At 38.5% G+C, this 21,964-nt stretch overlaps 1 protein-coding gene across 9 annotated transcripts in view; it reads right to left on the minus strand.

The window, feature by feature from the left end:
* FMNL2 (formin like 2) overlaps nt 1-21,964 on the minus strand; it is a 191,397-nt gene that overhangs the window by 45,153 nt on the left and 124,280 nt on the right. For all 9 annotated transcript variants that reach the window (XM_026697219.2, XM_026697220.2, XM_087920208.1 and 6 more), the window contains exons 3-9: nt 19,029-19,109; nt 17,968-18,044; nt 14,822-14,905; nt 12,796-12,948; nt 5,315-5,423; nt 3,866-3,942; nt 3,383-3,476 (exon numbers count right to left, since the gene is read on the minus strand). In XM_026697219.2, coding sequence (XP_026553004.1) covers nt 3,383-3,476; nt 3,866-3,942; nt 5,315-5,423; nt 12,796-12,948; nt 14,822-14,905; nt 17,968-18,044; nt 19,029-19,109 — 675 coding nt within the window. The remainder of the gene's footprint in view (nt 1-3,382; nt 3,477-3,865; nt 3,943-5,314; nt 5,424-12,795; nt 12,949-14,821; nt 14,906-17,967; nt 18,045-19,028; nt 19,110-21,964) is intronic.

Consider the following 21,964-nt stretch of genomic DNA (forward strand, 5'->3'; position numbering starts at 1 on the left):
TCTGCTGCAGAATGGAAAAATACTTGCCTGTTTTGTGAAGGACATGCAGTCGGAATATGTTGTCAATCTTTTTTTAACTCTCAACTTTTCTATCTTTCCAATTAGCTTAAATATATTTTTGTCTTTTATTTAGAATTTGTTAAAAATTAAAATACGCTTATTATTTGTTTATAAAACTACCATGGAATGGATTACTGATGCTCCTGATTTGAAAAAAAAAAGCGGGGGGGAAGCATTGGCTACAGGCAGGTGTATTTGTGTATTTATGCATTTAACATGTTATACCCCCTTCAAGTAGAAGTCATAGGGGTTTTATTGGAGGGTGCGAGGTTTCTATCAGGGAGAAATTATTTTATTAATGATATTTTATTTTAAAAATAATCCAAATTTAAATTTCTGAATTAAATAATGTATAAAAATATTACAGTTAGCAATATTATATGGGACTGGATATCATCTTCACTAAAAAGGTTTACCACTGGAAGAAGAATATTTTTATTAATTAAAAAAAATCAAAATTGAACTTATATAAGCCCAGATATTCATGAAAAAAAAGAATATAATGTATTGTGAAGTTTCAGCAGGGTTGATTACGATGATATAAAACAAAAATGAACTCATGTCACAATATTTAAGATAACTGCAATATTTTTGTAATTTATTTATCCCAGGATGTTTTAAAGGGAGGATTAAATTAGATTAAACTACTAGAACCAGTTCCAAATGTCTGCTTGACTTCCTGCCTATTCAGTTGTTCATAAATAAAAAGTTAATAGGTCTTCATTTATCATTCTAATAAAGTAAAGACCTTTCCTGTTCTTTTGACGCTCTATGGATAACAATACTGATGTGTAATAAATGTAAGTCTGTGATAGGGGAGAACATATATTAATAGACACATATATTAAACATATATTAATAGACACTTTTTTCAATCACAATATATTTAGATGCCTTTCTGGGCGAGCTATATTCCTGCAATAAATGTAAAGTTCTTCCTAAACATTTGTAGGACAACCAGATGTCTTTTCTCGAGAAACTCCTCTCTCTTCTATGTCATCAATATTATAATTTTCCAGCACTTAAACTGAAAAAAAATTGTTACGGAGGAAATGATCCTCCAGCACTCTATTCCTACCCTGCCATTAGGACAATGTGCTGGCTACAACACTCAGTTACTGAATATTGTCCAATACAGTGAGAAGTGAGAAAGAAGAAATAACAGCATCTGCATGAATTTTATTCACAGGCAGGCATTGACAGAAGAAAATCTGCCCATTACAGTTGAATGTGGTAGTCGTTTTTGGCAAAAATGTTGTAGAATGTGGTCACATGACCACAGGATGCTGCAAACGGCTGTTAATGCAGCCCTGTGGCCAAGAGCCCAAAGTTCACTCACATGACTGTAGAGGGAGATGTCTGACCATCAGAACTTTGGAACCGGGTCCCCTGTTTCAGGTTCGCCATAAGTCCAAATGGTCACTAAATCACCTATCATAACACAGTTGTATTCTCTCAATAAACAGAGGGATCCCGACTTCCGGTCTGAGCTTCTTCAGGGACAGACTGAAATCTTGTCTCTCCGAGGCTTCGATCTGTGCTCGCTGCTGGAGCGCCCCGAGCCGGCTGGTTTTGGGGCTAAGCCACCCCGTAGAGGTGGTGAAGAGGGGGGAGACTGCCAGCAGGGTTGAGGAGAGCCGCATCTCTCCTCCTCAGCTGGCCATTACTCCCTTTCCCGAAGGCAGTTGCAGCGGTGGTCAGAAATGGCCACCACAAAGAAGAATTTGACCGGAAAAGAATGTGCAGGAGGAAGATAAGAAGAGAAAGTTTGGGTTGATTGGGTCAAGCAGCAAAAGCAACAAATAAGGTACCCTGGAATTGAAGCTGTTAAAAAACAATAACATTGTTCCCTAAGAAAATTTTTAAACTGCAAAAGAGAGAGAGAAGGGAAAAGATTTGGTTTTCTCCTTTTCCTATACTGCCAGCTAAGAGACTTAAGCAAGAATTTGGAAAAAAAATCCACTTTGACATCAATAGGCATTTAATGCTGAAAATAAAAAGTCAAAGGAATAATAAAGATTTCTGGATAATTAAAAGCTTTTGAAAACAGGAAAGGAGAGAGGAAGAATAAAAGGGCAGGATCTGGAAGGGAGGAGACTGCCTGGAATTAAAAAAGAATTTACAGCAAAATCTCAACAAGACTTCCAAAAGATACATTCTAACTGAAATATCGCAACAAAAACTCCAGGAAGAGAAAGTCGAAAAAGAAAAAAGAAGATATAACTCGGGACTATTTGGATTACTTGATGATTTCTGGATTCTTGGTTATTGTTTTGAATGACTAAAATCAATCGGGTGGTTGTTTAAAACTTTTTTAAATGGCTCCACTTTTAGAAGAACTGAAAATGGAACTTAAAAAGTACAAAGAAGATGCACAAGAAGGGAGAGGTTCTTTTGGCTTCATATTTCAGTTTTTAGAAACGGAGATTTGGAATTATGAGAAACAAAAAGAAATGTCTGCAGAACAAGAAGTTTGCGACAAAGAAGAAGCCATCTTTAATGAACAAGTAATCTTAGATGGGGGGAAAAAAGGAAAGAGGGGAAAGAGAATGGAAAGTTTAAGATTGGGAAAAACAACTCCCCCCCAAAAAAATAGAGTGAAAAATAAGTATAAAATCAGAAAGCAACAGAAGAGGGAAATGCAGAAGACAGAATTAGAACTAGAGAGACAAGGGGGTAAAAAGGGGAGGGAGAAGATGAGAGGGAAGAAAGAAAGGAAAAGAAGTTATAAAGGACAGAAGCAAAATATAGAGAAACAGTCACCTGTAGTCACCTACATAGCTTTTCCCAATGGTTTTTGCACCAATCATCTGTGCTATCTTAAAAGTAAATAAGTGTAGAAGTGGGCAATTAGGACTCTAGCTCTGAAACAGAAATTAGACAACATTTATAATGACATGTTCATCTGTTTCTAATCAGCAGTCCTGAATAATTTAATTTTAGCATTTAAAGTGAATGGGAAAAAAACCAAAGCCAAATACTGGAATATATATTTCTCTTCTGAAATTGTCTTTTCATTTTGGTTGCAAAGTGGGTCAAAAGAGGGGTGAACGACTGAGAGAAGATTGATCAAGAGCTGGCATATGAAAGATAGTGAGATATAAACCTTTTTTTTATAAACAAATGTGCATTACGAAGCAAAGTAACTTCACTTTCATCAGGATGCCTTTTTTTGGGACTGTGTTTAAACTGGGTTTCCATATGTCCAACATGAAGAACTACTTGTTTTAGAGGCAAAGGTCAACCACCAAGCTGCCACAGACCTTAACCAGAGAACTTGTGCTAAGTAGGAAGCTCCCTCTGTCACAACTGAATGATTTACCTCTTTAAAATTGTCAAAGGCAGACAAAATGATTTCGTGCCCTCCTCGTACGAGACAAACAGCTGCCAGCAGTTCTAAGACCAACGCCTTTGTTCTGTGCAGAAAAGGGAGAGAAAACCCATTAGAACAACGTGATGACTCAGCTTTTGAAAGAGAGACCCAGCGACACCTGAAAACAATATTCTGAATGTTGCTCTTTCAAAGGCCGATCCTGCCAACACCTTAAAAAAAAAAAAGAGATTTACAAATTATTCAGTACTTTCTTAAGCCCTGCACTAAAGTCTCCTGAAGTTTTTACATGAATGCAAATAGAACTTACAAAATCATTCCTAGGCCTATTAATGTCTAGAAAGTACAAAGTTTTGAAATTACAGCTATCAGAAACAGAACGGCATATAAATATAAAGTTCTTGCAGAATGATTTTTTAATTAAAAAAAAACCAATAGCCATATTTAAAAAATGAGGACAAGAGAGACTTTTACCTGGGATTCTTGTTGTTCAGACTTAGTGCAATTTCGTTAACGGCATGGGGGTGCGACATAACCATATTGAAGCCATACTAAAATAAAAAAACAAATTCAGCTGTTGCAACGTTTTTTTTTCTAAAAATGTAAAAAAAAATAAAAAGCAACTCTGGGCAATTTAGCATACATTCATGGTGATACCTCTGCATCCATAAAGACTGGAATGTGTGAAAGGTATATACCCAATCTGTTACCATGTTTCGTATCTTTACTTAGCTTTGTCCTCTTTATACAGAACAAGCAAAATCAATTATTGCTATGGCCAATAAGTATATATTAAATGACTTATTTTTAAAACACTGCAATGAATAGACACAGCAGTCATCACACGTCCCTTTCTTTCCTCAAAAAACAAGCAGCTTTCCCTGCTACTGCCTATCATGACTGTGATGGGGATGGACACTTGCTTCCTCCCTAACACCCAAAATAGCACTCTGATTGAGCACATCTACTTTGCTTCAACTATTTAGAAGTGGGTTCTCCCCGCCCTGCACATATTTCTGCTCTGAGGCCTGAAATGATGCATAAAGCTGGTCCTTGCTTAACAATGCTTGTCCAGCGACTGAACTCACGACACTGCCATGGTCCCACAGTCATTTGATCATTTGCTGCCAACTTTGCTGACTTTCCACAAGCAAAGTCAGTGGGGAAGCTGGCAGAAGAAGATCGCAAATGGGGACCACGTTAACGCTGTGTGTAAATGACGGCACGGGATTAACTTAACAACCACAACTAGATGTGCCAGAATTTCCAGCAGTTAACAAACCAATCATGTAAATTTGCACTTTACGGCCACATTGAACAGATGTGGAAATTCTGGTCCCGATTACCATCATTAACGGAGAATTACCTGTATACAGGTAGTCCTTGATTTACAACAGTTCATTTAGTGACAGTTCAAACTTACAACGGCACTGACAAAAGTGACTTATGACCGTTTTTCACACACGACCACTGCAGTGTCCCCATGGTCACATAATCAAAACTCAGACACCTGGCAACAGACTCATATTTATGACTGCTGCAGTATCGCAGAGTCACCTGATCCCCTTTTGTGACCTTCTGACACAAAAGCAAGGTCAACGGGGAAGCCAGATTCACTTAACAACTGGGTTACTAACTTAATCACTGCAGTGATTTACTTAACAACTGTGACAAGAAAGGTCGTAAAATGGGGAAACCTCACTTCCCAAATGTCTCACTTAGCAACATACATTTTGGGCTCAATTGTAGTTGTCAGTCAAGGAGTACCTGTATATATTTTTTCATGTGTCATAGAAATTCCTATTTTTAATAAAAGAAAACTTAAAGAGAGGGGTTTTTTTCCCCTTTGACTGCGAGAAGAAACCACATTATGGCCATGTTTCAGAATCTTCACCCACCAAAGAATTTCTAAAATTCAGCTACCTGATAATTCATGATGGCACGTAAACACATGATGCAGACATGAACATCATCCTTTTTACTCACTAATCTTGAATTTTTAAGAGTTCTTCTGCTCGGTAAGGTGTTATACCTATCAACAAAAAATAATTAGGTCAGCTACTTGGTTTTAATCATTTTTTTAAAAAAAATCAGACTTTTTTAAAGCTCTATAATCATCCGCAAACTTTTGCAAATAACCTCCTAATTAAGGACAATGCTGATAATCAATCTTCATAATAACCAATAGTGTTAATTACATTGTTCTTCTGTGGACTTTCAACTGCTGAAAAAATGCATTCCTCAGCAAAGTAAATTTTCTATCAGACCGACACTGCAGTGAAGATCTTTTCCAATAATCATAACTGCAATATACTGTTTTATTATAGATGAAGAATTCGAAGGGCTTTGAGATTAGCACCGAGGTGCTAGAATACAATGATTCCCGGTTTTCCATTTCTGTGGAAGTCTTGCCCTCCACTATCTTTTTGAGATTAAGGAGAGAGATTTCTTTGCAAAAGGAAATTGAGTTCAAAAAGGCATGAACTTATTTGCCTTTTACTTTACTTTTAACATGGTGTCTGTCAGATCTTGGCAATCTGTCAGTGTGCACAATATACATAATTAATCACCGTTGTGCTGCTTAGTATCCATCAAAACCATGTTTGTTCAGAGTACCTTTATCTGTCAGTCTCTAAGAATCACTCATCCTTCAACTACACACTGCAGAACAAGCCAGCACTGTTTTACTATTACTTGCTATTTTTAATTGGTTATTAGCCTTCTTGAGCCACATGGGTGGCCACATAAACTGAAATAAATAAATATTCTTATTGAGAATATTTTACCAATCTATTCCATAATACAATCGACCCTATCTGGTCTCAAAAAAAAAGATAAGCAAGGCTAGTATTTGGAAGAGAGATCACCAGGAAAGCTAGACAAGGAGGTTGAAAAAAAAAATCTGGTAAAAGACAATATCTATCCACATTTTTGTTATATACTAAGACCTTAAGAGTTGACATGATAAAAATAACTTTCTACATAAAAAATAAATCTGATGCAGGATTTAATTCTAATTGGAAACCATTCCTAGCTCCTAATATTATAGAGATGGATGGATGGATGGATGGATGGATGGATGGATGGATGGATGGATGGATGGATGGATGGATGGACATGCTCCAAACCAAACTATCTACAGAATTACTGGTATTACATACCTACTAATCTAATTTGCTGCTTACTGTTTATATGTTTGTTAGTACTTTTATACTGTGCTAACCAAATCAGTTTAACATTTAATGGGGGTATTTATTATTATATTTTGTTTCCTTAATTTCTGTATCTTTTTAGTATCTTCAGTGTCTTTTCATTTTATTTATACTCCTGATATATTAAATGAATTAATTTTAAAATGAGGGTGGGAGAGAAATTAGGAATTGAAAGTGAGTTTTACTACTTTTACTATTGCTATGCCCATGACTCATCAAGGGTTGATTCTTTTTATCTTCTCCATATCATCCATGTTCCCATAATAACAGATATAATGCCATGTCCATTGTGATGAAACTATTCCAGCAGATATTTCAGTCTCTTAAAAATACCCCTTCATAGTCATATTTTAAATGCATCGTCCTAGGCAAGAATCAGAAAATGTTTCAAAGCACTCTTTTTATTCTGTTCTCTTCCAAATGCTGTTTCTTGGGGAGGAATTCATTCCCAGAGATTCCAAGATAGTGGGAATTCTGGGAGTTGAAGTCCACACATTTTGAAGTGGCCAAATCTGAAAAACACTGGGTTAGGAGTTCAACTGCATGTATGGGCTGCACTGCCCTCTCCTTCAAACAGTGCTTTGGGTCTATGCTCCAATGGGTTCCATCTGCTAATTGATTTCCCATTCATGGAAAACATGCTTTGTGTGCGCGAGAGTCCTGGCAAGCGCTTTTCCAAAACAACTTCTGACCTAATTCCAGCACAATGGAGCTCATTACATCCCAAGCCATTAGAAAAATAATACTTCTATTAGCACGTTTATCTTTAGTGTCAAACAATGAGGTACCATTCAACCTTGCCAAACAAAAGCAAATTAATCTAAAATGGGCTTAGCTTTCATATTTCACACAGAAGATAAATATTAGCCATTGTACTAACTTATTTTGTAATGTAGTTCAGATGACCAGGAAGCAAGCCTTACAAAGGAGTACAAAGCCAAGGCATATTGACATGGGTAGAATGAGCAATGTTTCAACCTCTAGACTGAAATCTTTAGAAGAAGAAGAATACTAATGAATATACAAAATGATCCCAATACTGCAAATTTCCACTGGCAGCCAGTATCATGCAATCTCAAAAATCAGCCCAAATATTACAGCCTTTGGGCTCAAAAGATCTGCTTGTAAGCACTTTATATTCTGGCCTTTCCAACTCAGTGGTTGCCATAATCTAGCAGATGACAAGGCAGTTCATGTCCTTTACACTTGGTTGAACACGGAATAAAAAAAAAATGCAGCAAAACTAATTTCAAAGTCTACTTCCAGAAGTGTTTGGAGAACTGCAATTGACACGGGCATTGGAATTACCCCTGCAGTTTTACAAGAAAAGTCACTGTTTTCCTCAAATGACATCGCTGCTTGCAATGCTAATAATGAAAAAAAGAAAAAAAGAAAAAAAAACAGGGCACCGTGTGTTAGCTGTGACTTAAATTTGCAGTAAATAGAAACCGCAAGCAATTGGGATCTTGTTTTGGCCTAAGATAAATGAGACTGTATTCTCTTCACTGAACATCCATTAAAGTGAGAAAAACACATCCTGGAGAATAAATCTTATACCTGAGGTACACAAATAGGCTGTGCATCTTAGAACAATACAACCCAGCACAATGAGAAAATAAACCATTTCCAACTCTTAACGTTAACCATCTGGATCAGGTTATATTTTTCTTTGCAAAAACATGCATGCATGTATTTGAAATACTGAACAATTTCTATCAGTTGCCCTATCTATGTGGTGCTTTAATGCAACCAGAAACAATTAAAAACAGGAGCAATGGTGTATGTTTGCCATCTTGAATTATTCTAAAGAAATAAAGGCCAGATAAGACAGATAGATAAAAATAAAAATAAAATTTGAATGTAAAAACAAAAATTAGAACTCTGCTGGACTGTAAACTGAAGCAATGCCAAAAGGCAGTTAGGTGAAGAGGAACTCTGGAGGCACTTGAAGTACAGGTCAATGAATTATTTGGATGGCATTTGATGTGGATAAGTGTGATGGAGAAAGGGATCCCAACCGAGTGGGCCTGCTTAAATAATGAGATAAATAGATATGACGTGAGAAAAAAAAGGAAAAAACAGTGAACCTGAGAAAGAATGGGAAAGGAATAGAAACTGAAACTAATACTGAAAGTAGATAAAGTTTTCAGAAAGAAGGAATAGGAAAACCAAGACCAGAAAGAGTGAATTTAGATACTATTAGTCTGCATCTGAATGTTGCTTTTCAACAACAAATACAGATTCACAAATATTGAAAACATGTGTTGGCCATACAACTGATTTATTGCTTTTTAAAAATATTTCATAAAAATGCAGCATTCCAAAACCACAAGTACTGTTCAAATAGATTTCCTAAGAATTATTAAATATTCTAAAAGTTAGTTTAACCCCAGAGAAAACGGTTCAAATAGCCAATCAGAAATGTTAAGCTATACTTTAAATAATGCAGCTTTCTTTTCCAAATTCTTCACTCAATTCCATAGCTCAGTTTAAATGAATACACTTCTTACAAAGTATTCCTCTACAGACATCTGCTTTAAGCCCATTGATATATAACTTGATCAGGGTGGCATTCAAAAATCCCAGCCACCAGTTCGCTGCCCAGTTGCTGGGTGGGCGTCGCCATGGTGGGCATGGCCTACCGGAACTTATGGGAGGGCCATTTTTTGCCTACTCGAGGGTCCAGAGGCTTCCCTTGGGCATCTGGGAGGGCAAAAATGGCCTCACCCAGGCTCTGGAGGCCCTATGGAAGCCAGAAACAGGCCCGTTTCGCGACTTCTGAGTGGGCCCTTTTTCGCCTTGTCAAGCAGCCGGAGGCTTCCCTTGGGTCTCTGGGAGGGCAAAAATGGCCTCCCTGGGCTCTGGAGACCCTCTGGAAGCCATAAACAGGCCTGTTTCACGACTTCTGATACTTCGAGGGGGCCCTTTTTTGCCTTCCTCAGAGCCTGGAGGTTTCCCTTGGGCCTCTGGGAGGGCGAAAATGGCCTCCCCTGGGCTCTGGAGGCCCACCGGAAGCTGGAAACAGGCCCGTTTCCAGACTTCTGGAAGGCCCGGTTTCCCCCCTCCTGGAGCCTCTGTGCAGATCCTGCACGTACCTGCATCGAAAATGGGCACATGGAGACTCCTGGAAGGGGAAGGGAAGGATGGGCAGGCCAGCCTGTCAGTTCAAATACCTTTTGGGCAAACCAGATACAAATTTAAGATCCCATTCTCCGGAATCCATCTGACCCGGTAGAATCCCACCCCTGAATCTGACCGTCTGTGGTTTACATGTGGGAAAAAAAAAAACAGAGTTACTTTACTTTTATTCTGCTACTACACATTCTCATTTACTCTTGGAAGTTTTTAAAATAGGAGCAGTGAACTTAAAATGATGTGACATTTAATACCTACCACCTTCTGTGCGTGCATATGTATGTAACACACGCATACATCTTTATATCAGTGTTGACTTCTGGCAGGTTCCTGAACAAGTCTCTTCAGTTTACTGGCAAGGTTTTTTGGAACCGGTTGCCCATGGCCTCCTTCTCAGGGCTGAGAGAGGGGGACTCACCCAAGGTCACCTGGATGGCTTTGTGCCTATGATAAGTCTAGAGTCTCACAGTATCCTGGTTTCTAAGTGGATGCCTTAACCACTATACCTACCTGGGCCCCATCTATATCCCATATGTATTTGAAAAGCAATGCCTCCACTGAATTAAAAAATTGTTGAGTTTGGGTATTAAGTTCCAAATCAACCTTGTAAAGTTGCACCACCATTAAAAACCCAACTAATCAAAAGCAGTTTTTTGTGTAGATCAGCATTTTCACACTGTTTTGGCTGTGTTTAAATATCCCCACAATGTCGGGAAGTGCTTCTAAGCAAACATGCACATATTGATGAAGAGGATAGGCCACAATTAGCACAATGACCTTCACATGAGTCAAGCAAAGCTCAAGTTAGCTACAGGACCACATTCATATGAATTCGATAAATGTATTACCAAAAGCGTGCTATAAATACAATTGGGGGAAAATATAGTAGCAAACCTGGAACAGGAAACAGCCATTTCTTACATATAACACTGGTGCTTTTATACCAAGAATCCATGGAGCTGAAAGCATGAACATTATATAATACTGTGTTTCTCCAACAATACGGCCTCCACCAATAGGAAGGCCCAGCATGATTTCTAGGCATGAGGTGAAATTAAGCCCCGCCCCCAAAATTTAGGCCTATTTAATCCATGCGCTTCCCCACCATTTCTCACATTGTTCGTTAAAACTACACGAGGTGAAGAGAAATGGGGGGGGGGAAGGGGGGAGAGAAAAGTTGCCTTTAGGAGCGCCCTGCATGTACCCCAGGCGAGAATACCACAATCTACTACCGGTAGAACATCGGCTGATAGAAGCTCCCCGAAGGCAGAGTCACCAGCCGCTTCTATCATCTAGTAGAAGCGGCCTCGGGGCGAATGCCCATGTGCACTCCCCTCACCACAAAGCCCTTTCTATTGGCCAATGGAAGCTCCCCAAAGGCAGAGTCACCAGCCACTTCGGGGCGAGGCGTGGCTGCCTGTGGAGCGCTCCTGACAGGAGCACCCCACGCACATTCCCCTCACCACAAAGCCATTTCTATCAGCTGATGGAAGCTCCCCAAAGGCAGAGTCACCAGCTGCTTCTATCAGCTGGTAGAAGCAGCCTCAGGGCAAGTGCCCCCCACACACTCCCTTCATCCCGAGACCGCTTCTTCTGGCCGATAGAAGCGGCTGCTAACTCTGCCTTTGGGGAGCTTCCACTGGCCGATAGAAATGGCTTCGTGGTGAGGGGAGTGCATGTGGGCGGGCGCTCGCCTCGAGGCTGCTTCTACCGGCTGATAGATTTCCTCCCCCACGCGCACCCCCACCTAGAGTGGCCCATGTGCAGTCAACGCTCCACGAGACCGCTTCTACCGGCTGATAGGAGTGGCTGGTGACTCTGCCTTCAGGGAGCTTCCATCAGCCAATAGAAGTGGCCTTGTGGAGAGGTGACTGCGCATGGAGCACTCTAGGTTGGGGTGCGTGTGGGGGAGGAAATTAAGTCACCCCCGAAAAGACGTCCTAGCTGTTTTGGGGGGGCTCAAAAAAATATAAGACCCGGCCTTATTTTATGAGGAACACAGCAGATGATTTTTTTTAATGTGACTGTGACTGTGACATCATGAATCATTGAAAGAGAAAGGGAAGCCAAAACCTAACATCCAGGCCCTGGCTATTGTGGGAGGATTGTGGGAGCCACAAAAGGATTGCTGTCGAAGTCACATGAAATTGACACGCTAAAAGTTGCCTACCCCATCCTTTGTGAGGATCAATAAAATGTTGCTACAATACAGCCAACTACAGATCAAAAATTACTACTTTATATGATAGCTACAGGACTATGAGTTGCAATGAACAAATGGGACCCTTTAAGATGAACTCAATCTTAATGAAATTCCTGTATGTTAAGTTATTGAATAGTATGTTCCTTCTCTAGCATTGAAGCTGCAATCCCATAAGCTTATATCAAGACTAATTCTTAAGGAGATAATAGCGATCACATGCATGGGTTTATGTTCAGAACTGTGGATTTACAACATATTTATATACAATCATGGACCACACACCCCTCCCCACCAAAATGAAGCAGATTTCTATGAGGATCCAGTTTGGTGCAATAGTTAAAGCACCCAGCTAGAAACTGGAAGACCGTGAGTTATAGTTCAAGTTTCTTAGGCGCAAAACCAGCTTGGTGACTTTGGGCCAGTCACCCTGTGTTGGTACGCAAGGGGAAATTCTCTTGTCATTGCTCTGCCCAATCAACTAAGTTTGTGTAGTTCAGGGGTCTTCAAACTTGACAGCTTTAAGACTTGTGGACTTTAATTCTCAGAATTCCTCCTCCAGTCATGTTAGCTCAGGAATTATGTGAGTTCAAGTCCACAAGTCTTAAACTTGCCAAGTTTGAAGACCCTTGATATAGTGTAAAGATAAATGATTTCACTGCAGGTAAGGAGCATTTTGATGGTTTGGCAACAGGTTATACCGACCATTGATATCAAGACATCATCAAGATGGGAAGCACTAAAGTTGCCCAGTTAAGGGAAGAAATGTAAAGGCTTGAAAAACTTATTTTGCCTTTTAAGTTCTACAAAATGCAAGAAAACAAAATTCAAAGTCAATTTTATTTCTTCCATCTTACCTTAGAGTAGAATGCCTGCTGGAACAGGAAATACTATTGCCAATTGGAGAAGGTAAGTTGCTTCCTCGATGGAGATCTTCAATCGATCGACTCCATGGTTTAGATTTATCCACTGAATTTTCCATATTATTTTCCAAGCTTTCAAAGTCAAACCTGAAAAGAAATAGACACTTCATATGCCAATGAGGAGGAGGAGACTGCATTTTTTCCCCTGCTACAGAACTCAGAAATGTCCCAATAGATAACATCAATAAAGGGGTAGAGAACCATATGAATACATTTTCCTTTGGGCTGAAACTCAGTTCTGGTTTCACAACAAACCTGGACCTTGAAATGGGGGGAATAAAAGGCGGTCAGGAGGAAAGTCATACAACTTTACAGGGACCTAATTTCAAGTTTGTTTAAATTCTTGGAAGACAAAACAAGCTTCCCATATTATAATATAGATGAAATGTCAAGAATGCATTTTCTTTTAAAGATAAATAAATGATGTATTCTAATTACTTTCAACTGTCAATATGCAATGGAAATGTTTTTTTTTCCAATATGTTGGCCAAGGCGAAATTCCAAACATATGTAATACATTACTGTAATCATGACTGTAATATTCTATTGTTTGGTTTATTTCTCAAACCTTGTCTAATATACTGCTGGTTGAAAGGAGAATCATGCCATCCTCTTCCACAGACTTTGAGGCTATTTCTCATACTTAGTATGTGAGGAAGAATGGACAGTAAGAAAGGCTACTTACTTTTATCTGAGTGGCCAGTTCACACAGAACCTTACAACATAATATGGTTTGTTGGTTTTTTTGTTCACTATGATGTGCAAAACTCATCTGCATGATTTGTAAACCATGGCTTCTTTTTGCAGACAGATTCACGCATCACATCAAAGAATCCCAAACAAACCCTATTATTGTTCAGCTTTATGTGAGAATGCAGCTGTTGTTTTTAAAGTCACTTGCTTTTCTGTCATGTGCCATTCTTCTTACCTCGTTTACTCCGTTAGCACAGGTTAGGTCCTTACTTACACAGCTGTAGAAGAACTTTTTAAGGTTTCCACCCTAAAACGAACTTTATACTTTTTTGCATCTTGAAATGTTTTGATCATGATCAAGAAGACGTGCAAGTGAAGCAGAAGCTTCTCATTTGCACGTGCTCTTTCCCCTCAATGCAGGGAAGGAAAAGGGGGCTCTGAAGCCACCTTCTACAAGTAGGGCTTCATTCTGAAGTCTATGTCACTTTCCATCAATGGGACGGCAAAGCAGAGGGATTTCTTATGAGGATCTTATGGGCAGTCTTCTTGCTTCCTCTCACTGGTGACTGAGGAAATTTAAGTATTAAGAAAAAGCAGGCAAAGAGGAAGAAGCATGACCATTGCGGGCTTCTCGTTCTGTTGCAGCGCACAATGTGGACATTACCAGTTTTGTCCACAATCACACCTGGACCTCAACACAGCAAGATATGTAATCTCCAAATTGGAGCAGACAAACATCAGCCCAGTTGTAGATCATACGCTTTGTAAGCGGGAAGTCCTACATTTTATTCTTGGCATCTTCAGTTAAAGGGAACTCAGAAAGGAGAAGATGGACTTCAGGAAACTTAACAGAAGCCACTTGGAATAAGGCAACTTCCTATATGCCTCATAAGCAACCCCTCATAACAATCCCCTATCTATGCTTTTGTTTTTTTCTATTGCTGCATGTGCATTTGAGTTGACTTTCAATGCACATCTGAAGACTTGGCCATGGGCGCAGTAGATCTCAGCACTTAATAATGATTTATCATGCTTCCCAATGCTTCCGGAACTGATACTACCATTTATTGTCCCTGAAGTAAGCAGCGCAATTGGCATAACAGAGAACAGAGACTTTATGACAGCCATCTTAGGAAGACAGACATATAATTATTTGAATAACAGGGTTTTATACCAACTGTGTTCACCATTTACTGAAACAGGATGCACTAATAATATATTTCTCCTTCTGCCCAGATTGTGAATGTGTGGATCATATTATACTTACGTGACTGCATACTGTGCAAAAGACAAATATTCCACCAAAACATCTAGGCCTTTGTTGTCTTCATTCAAAAATTCCCTGACCCACCTGGAAAAACAATCATCAAAAGAGATCACTGTATTTATATCTGTACATAAACCAAATATTACAGGACCCAAAAAGGTATTCATTTCTTACTCAGAAACTTGAGAAAGATAAAAGATTAAGAGCCATATTTTCAGAGTGAACGTCAGGTTTATCTTTAGTGTGACTGTTTCATGCAGACTTTGAAAATATTATTAGAGGTCAGCAAACTGGTTAATTATTTTAATCAGTAATCTGCAGTTAGATCCATCGTTTAAGACTGGTGAAAATTTAATAATTCCAAGTTCTAACCAAGGACCTAAGGAATTATTAAGGTACTGACAAAGGATATATATGGGCAGCTCCAAGCAGGGTGACATTTTATAAAATTAGGGTGTTTATTATTATGGTTCATCACACAGTCAGCCAGATATTCAGACTGAATTTGGCATTGTTATCTACCTATCATCACAGGATATAAGATATTCTGGGTAAAGCTGCCTGTTGCAATTGACTGATAGTGATTTTTGTCAATGCCAATGGTGTTCAAGTGGTGCTTCAGTTATTTTGGGATTGCACTCAAGGCACCTATGACTATTTTGCTTCCTTTTGCCACAGTTGTTCCAGTTCTATTTGCAACTCTTTGTACTTTACTATCTTCTCCAGTTTTCTCTCTTCTATTCTGATGTCTCCAGGTACTGCCATATCCACCATCCCGACTTTTTTGTCACTGTTATCAACAATTGTTTTATCTCGGGTAGTGTGTGGCACTGTGCCTGTCTGTTTGAATTCTGAAGTCTCGGAACACTTTAGCTTCTTCATTTTCCAATTTTTCATGCACCAAGCAGCACATACAGCTGAAACAAAGTAACTCAAGTAACTGAACTATGCCAAAATAAAACCATACACGGATTTTGTATTTTCAGGAGCGTTTTTGCAGGGGGAATGGGACCCAAACTAAAACAAATAAACTCTTGTAGTCCATTCTATCATTCAATTATTTAACAGAATCAAATTCTTAATATTCCATTTGGATTCCAGCTGAATAATGCCAACTGGCTTTCAACTTGATGGTCAGCCTTTTGAGGATGACCAGATTAGAAAACAGACTACACCAGAAGATTAGTGCTATACTTTATTGAGTAAGGCTATAGCAATAGCAATAGCACTTAGACTTATAGCCTGCTTCATAGTGCTTTACAGCCCTCTCTAAGTAGTTTAGAGTGTCAGCATATTGCCCCCAAAATTTTGGATCCTCATTTTACCCACTTCGGAAGGATGGAAGGATGAGTCAACCTTGAGCCTGGTGGGATTTGAACTGCCAAATTGCAGGCAGCTGACAGTCAGCAGAAGTAGCCTGTAGTACCGCACTCTAACCAGTGCACCACCAAGGCTCTGTAATAGAACATGGGGGGCACAATGTCTCAGCAGTTAAAGACACTGAGCTTATCAGCTGGAAAGTTGACAGCCTGGGTTCAAGCCCGGGTGAGTTCCTGTTCCTGCATCTTCCCCATTTAACAGTTCAAAAGTATGCAAATGTGAATAGATTAATAGGTACCATTTTAGTGGGAAGGTAACAGCATTCTGTGCACCTTTGGCATATAGCCATGCTTGCCACATGACCACAGAAATTGTCTTCAGACAACACTAGCTCCTTCGACTAAGAAATGGAGATGAGTACCCCTGCCCTAGAGTCAGACATGTATAGTCAGGGAGGAGCCAAATGGAGGCTCTTCTGTTATTTCCCCATTACTCAAAACATGTTTTTGTGCAACTTGGTTGCTTTCTGAACAGTTTCTCAAAGTCATTTCCATGGCTCACTACCAACATAACTAAATGCCTACTTAAGATTTCCAAATAGTATTTGGTTTACCAATAAGGCAATCTTTCCTGCAACAGCTCACCTGCCTTGAAAAGTAACCTTGCATATAAGATCAGGAAAACAGCATTCGTTCTGAAGAAGGCACATGACACTTAGATCTTTTTATTGTACAAGTCACATAGCCATTTGTCATCTACTGACATACTATGTTTTATGCAATGCCAATGAAAAAAATCTGTAAGTGAAAGTTACAGATTGCTAATTCTTGCTCACCGTTCAAAGTATCAAATGCAAAAACGAAACAAAAAAAATGGAATGCTCTTCTATCTTATTTTTAAAGGAAACCATGAGGAACATCATGACATACCTAAAATGTGAGAAAGAGTTCACTATGTGTAGAAAATCACTATCTCTACTCTCCAGTTAGTTATGTGCAAAAGCACTATAGGTAACATGCAATTACGTTGCTCAGCTAACAGTTACATTTAAACCTTTTCCTAAGGAGACACATATGATGTCTAAATCCTAATGAATTTGGCAGATGTAATCTCTAATAAAAAGTCACGGCTTATAATTGCCATCAAAATGCCTGGTGTTTTGAAAGAGTCAGCAGTTTGGGGGGAAAAATAAAAGTAAAGGAGAAAGATTGACTGCTGTAAAGTATTTGGCTTAGCAAATACTGCTGAAAGCTGGAATTTAATTGATGGCAAAACCGTTGCAATTGCTTACAGATTTCCTTGGCTTCTTATCTCCAAAATATTACCTAAATCTTCACTCACTGCCAATTATCTCTTGGAAATGTTGGCCTAGCATCGGTATTTCATGGTCAATTTAACTTCACTGAAAAGGTAGAAGGGGAGGAAGGAGGCAGAACCACAACTTTCAAACAAAAACAGTTTCTGAGATCTACTTGGGAGATGGTAAAGTACAATTCGTTTTGGAGCAACCCTGCATTTGTTGAAATTGCTTTTTCCTTAATTTTCCTCCCACTGAGAAGCCCAAAGCTTCTGTTAAAACTAAGGTACCTCCCTAAGCCACAGTGCCTTGGGGATGAACCTATTCTATTCAACAGATGTCACTTTCCAAGCTGAACTCAAAGAACTCTGGCTTCTTTGAAGTCAATCACGGGACTCTCATTTAATACCATGATTGACTTCAAAAAAACCGAATAATGACAGTGACAATAGTTTTCTGTGTCACTGTGTTGGTTATGCCCCAAATCACTTCCCCAAATACCATTGCTTTTTTTTAAAGAAAAACTTACCCAATATGATTAGTCCTTAAAGAAATTTCTAGTTCCCGTAAAACTTGTGTAGATTCTTGAACTCTTCTCCTAAATTTCTAGAATTTATAAGAAAGGGGGGAAAAAACAATTCTTATATGATGTCTAGATTAATGAGGATGATAATTAGCTTAATCCTTATTGATTTTTCTTCTTTCTATTATGAAATAAATCAAACGCCCTTCAAGATATCAAGAACAGTATGTTTTAAAAATGATAAATACTTTTCTGAGTCTGTTTTTTTTAAGTACAAACACATCTGTCCCCAGACACAAATAATTTTGCCCAATCAAATTTCTCAGTATTCTCTCCTGAAGATAACACAAAAGGTCTTCCATAGTTGACCATTTTCCCCATGATTTGTACACATACATTATGGTAATATTTCCCAGGATGATATAAACTCAAGGCCTATGGGCACATCTGGCCCGCAGGGTGCTTAAGTCTGGCCCATGTGGCCAGCCTGGAAATAGCAAAGGACCGGGCCAGCATGCCTCTGGCAGCCAAAATGGGGTACAGACACCCGACCCACCCCCGCATGTTATGAAGCAGGAAACATATGGAAAACATACAATGTAATTTCCAAATAAAATGTTTTTTTTAAAAAAATAGTATAAATCCAGATTCTCAAAAACTCAAGGATTTTTTTTTTTTAAAAAAATTAAAAATCTGCAGACTACTTCATTTCTCTGCATCTCAAAATTTTTTAATGTGGCTTACAGTCACCTCAAACATTGCCTAACTTTTGTTTATATGGTTATATTGGAGCTGTGGACTTGTTGATAAAGAATCTTAGAATTATTATCCACAGAACACCATCCCTGACAAAGCCTCAAAAAAGATGGTCCTTATAACTAATCTCAATAGAACGGTGGCACTTTCAGCAAAGTGCCTGGAAAACAACCATAGCTTTCAAAATCTGCAAGAGCTTTATTTTCCTCCTCCTTTTTGGTAAACAGAGAAAGCTTTTCTGCTTGATGTGGCAAAAATGACCATCTTTAAGCAAGAGAGAGAAACTAACCCTCCCCCCTCAAATCTCTTACCTTCCTAGTTACAGCTGGATCAAGATAGCCTTTTAATTTCTGTATATATGTATGAGGTGGATTCTTGACTTGAAATCTTTCCTGTAAGTAAAAAAAGTCATCATTAGCCCCTAGTTACCAAATATAGTAACTAATATCTATATAAAGAAGCATGTAAAAATGCTTCATTGCTTTTGTTATATCTTTATTTAATTAATATTTTCTTTATTTGTGTACTAGAAACAAAGGCCAAATACTTCAAAATCATCCACTATTTTTTTTTAAAAAGGAGCTATACAAATTCACTACACTACCATCTCCCGTGCTCATCAACAAATAGGATAAATTGTTGTATTCTGTTCAAAGAAAAAGATGATGTATGTTACTGAGGCTATCAGATTGAATTTATGAGCACAGCTGATGATAATATAGTTTATTGTCATCTTGTTATCATGGAAAGGAACTATTTTACATCAACTCTTCTGTATACATGGTGACCAAGAATGTGGGGATGGGAGAAGTATTCCTTGACTTACAACCACAATGGAGCCCCTAAATTCCCATAGCTAAGCAGGACAGTTGTTAAGTGTGTTTTGCATGCCCCATTTTACAACTTTTTTGCCACTGTTGCTAAGCGAATCACTGCAGTTTTAAAGTGTATCATGTGGTCATTATCATGTGAATCTGGCTTCCCCCATTGACTTCGCTTGTCAGAAGCCAGCTGGGAAGGTTACAAATGGTGATAAAATGTTAACCCCAGGATTATGCAACTGTCATAAATATATGTCAGTTGCCAAGCAACCAAATTACATGACCACGGGGATGCTGCAATGGTCCTAAATGTGAAAACTGGTCGTAAGTCATTTTTTTCAGTGGCGTTATAACACTGAATGGTCACTCAACACATGGTTGCAAGTATAGGAGTACATGTAGTCTGACACATCTGCAGTAAATTATGTTCACAAAGACTGCATTCCACCAAACCTGATTTTTTATTCATTTATACAATTAGTTGTTCATACATTTATACAAGTATATATATATATTTTAATTTCAAAGGGAATCTACCTATCAACTGAACAAACGCAAGAAGAAGATAGAGAGCTCCTTTCCTGGAATCTCCTTCTGAGATTCAGGAAATGGAGCAAAATGAGAACCTTTTAGGTGTTGCCCCTCTTGGAGATCCAAATAAATCCTCTTCTCCTAAAAGGAGAACTCACCCCAGCCATCACACCCGGCCGGCTCACCCCAGTTGACTTGCTAAGGCCAACTCACTGTGGGAAGATTTATCACAGCCAATTCACTACGGGACAACTTGCCGCGAGACAATTCCATGTGGGATAACTCAAGAGAGGGACAAGTAAAATTGCTGTTCACCCCAACCTTGAGGACCTCTAACTTGAGAAGGTTCAAACCTAAAGTAAGACAAGGCCTTCTGTAATTCATTTGTCCCTCTCTCTTGAGTTACCCTGCTTTGAATTGTCCCATGGCGAGTTGGCCATGATGAGTTATCCAGTGGCAAACTGGCTGGATCAAGTCGTCCTAGACTCCTCCTAGATAAGGTTGTTGAAACAGAACTGCCCAGGAGAACCTTTGAGCATAATAATGTTGTCCGCAGAGGGCTTAATAACAACAATATCATTTTTAAAATTATTTCTTTCTTTGCATTTGTATTGTTGTTTTTTTCCATGTCTATTGTCATTTTAAATTGTAAACTGAAGAGATAAATATATCTCTTAAAATATATTCCAGTAAAGCAGAAGAGGGTACTTAATAGTACCCTCAGAAGTGTGGCAATGTAGAAATGTAGTAAATAAACTAACTATGGTCTACTGACTCTAATGTTAAAACTAATGGACTTCTAATATTTTCCCAAGGCTCACATTTTTTTTAGGATGCTTAATTTTCAAAACATGAGAAATGCATTTTCATTTCTTCGAAATCTGAGCTTCTTGCTACTTTAAAATCTGTTAATTTTTAAAAAATATACAATGCAATAACAAGGCAATCCCGATTCTCTGTCAATGTATGTCTCTTTCCAATATTGCTTTGTAGTTAAATACCTGGCAATTACATCATAGAAATTGGGTGTTCAGTAAACTACATGAAAAGAGAAGACCATAAAAAGAAAGTGCCATTAAAGTGAAATAAGGAAATTGGAAAAAAATCATCAATGATAGAACTATTCAAAGTTCAAATGGTTAATCATTTATCTTTATGTATACAGTTTCATTATGAAAACAAACCTTGCACCTATTCTTTCTCAAATGATGCCAATGCTGGAATATACACAGCACCATAACTTTTTTTCTTTTCTTTTCTGTCTTTAAAATCTATTCTGGAAAAACAGAAGAGGGTACTTAATAGTTTCCTTCCTGAAAATAACCCAGCAGTATCTTTTCTTTATTCTCCGAAAAAATATATATTTATCCTTCAGATGTGGGTCCTAACGTGAATACGGGGATATTTTGGAATGGGAAAAGAGGAAACCTTCGCCGACTCCTTTTCCGTTCTGAATTGTTTCCTTCTGAATACAGCTTGACCGCTTGCAGTGTCATTTCTGTTTTGCTATCACAATGTGGATGTATATAGCTGAGATGACAATTCAGAGCAAGGAGCTATCATTCATAAGCAGCTTATTTCTGCAGGAGAAGCAAGATTTACCTTATCTGTAAAAGGAGGAAAGACGAGCCCCAATTCTTTCACAAAACTATCGTTTAAAGGCATCTTAGGAACTCGGGGTGGCTGTTAAACTTGTTAAATCACTTCAAGGCTGTGGAATTGCAATTGTGTTTACTGAAGTCCCAGATCATTGATGGTGTGTGAAAAAAAACAGAAAATGCCTACTTTAAATCCGCTGGCATCTCTTTCTCTCCCTCTCCCTCTCACACCCAGAGAGAAAGAAGTCATTAAAAAATAATAAAAATTGAATTGAATTATTTAAATTTATTATTTAA

The sequence above is a fragment of the Pseudonaja textilis genome, chromosome 1 (assembly GCF_049901715.1).
Source record: "Pseudonaja textilis isolate UNSWEBS1 chromosome 1, rPseTex1.2, whole genome shotgun sequence".
In the NCBI taxonomy this organism is placed as follows: Eukaryota; Metazoa; Chordata; class Lepidosauria; order Squamata; family Elapidae; genus Pseudonaja; species Pseudonaja textilis.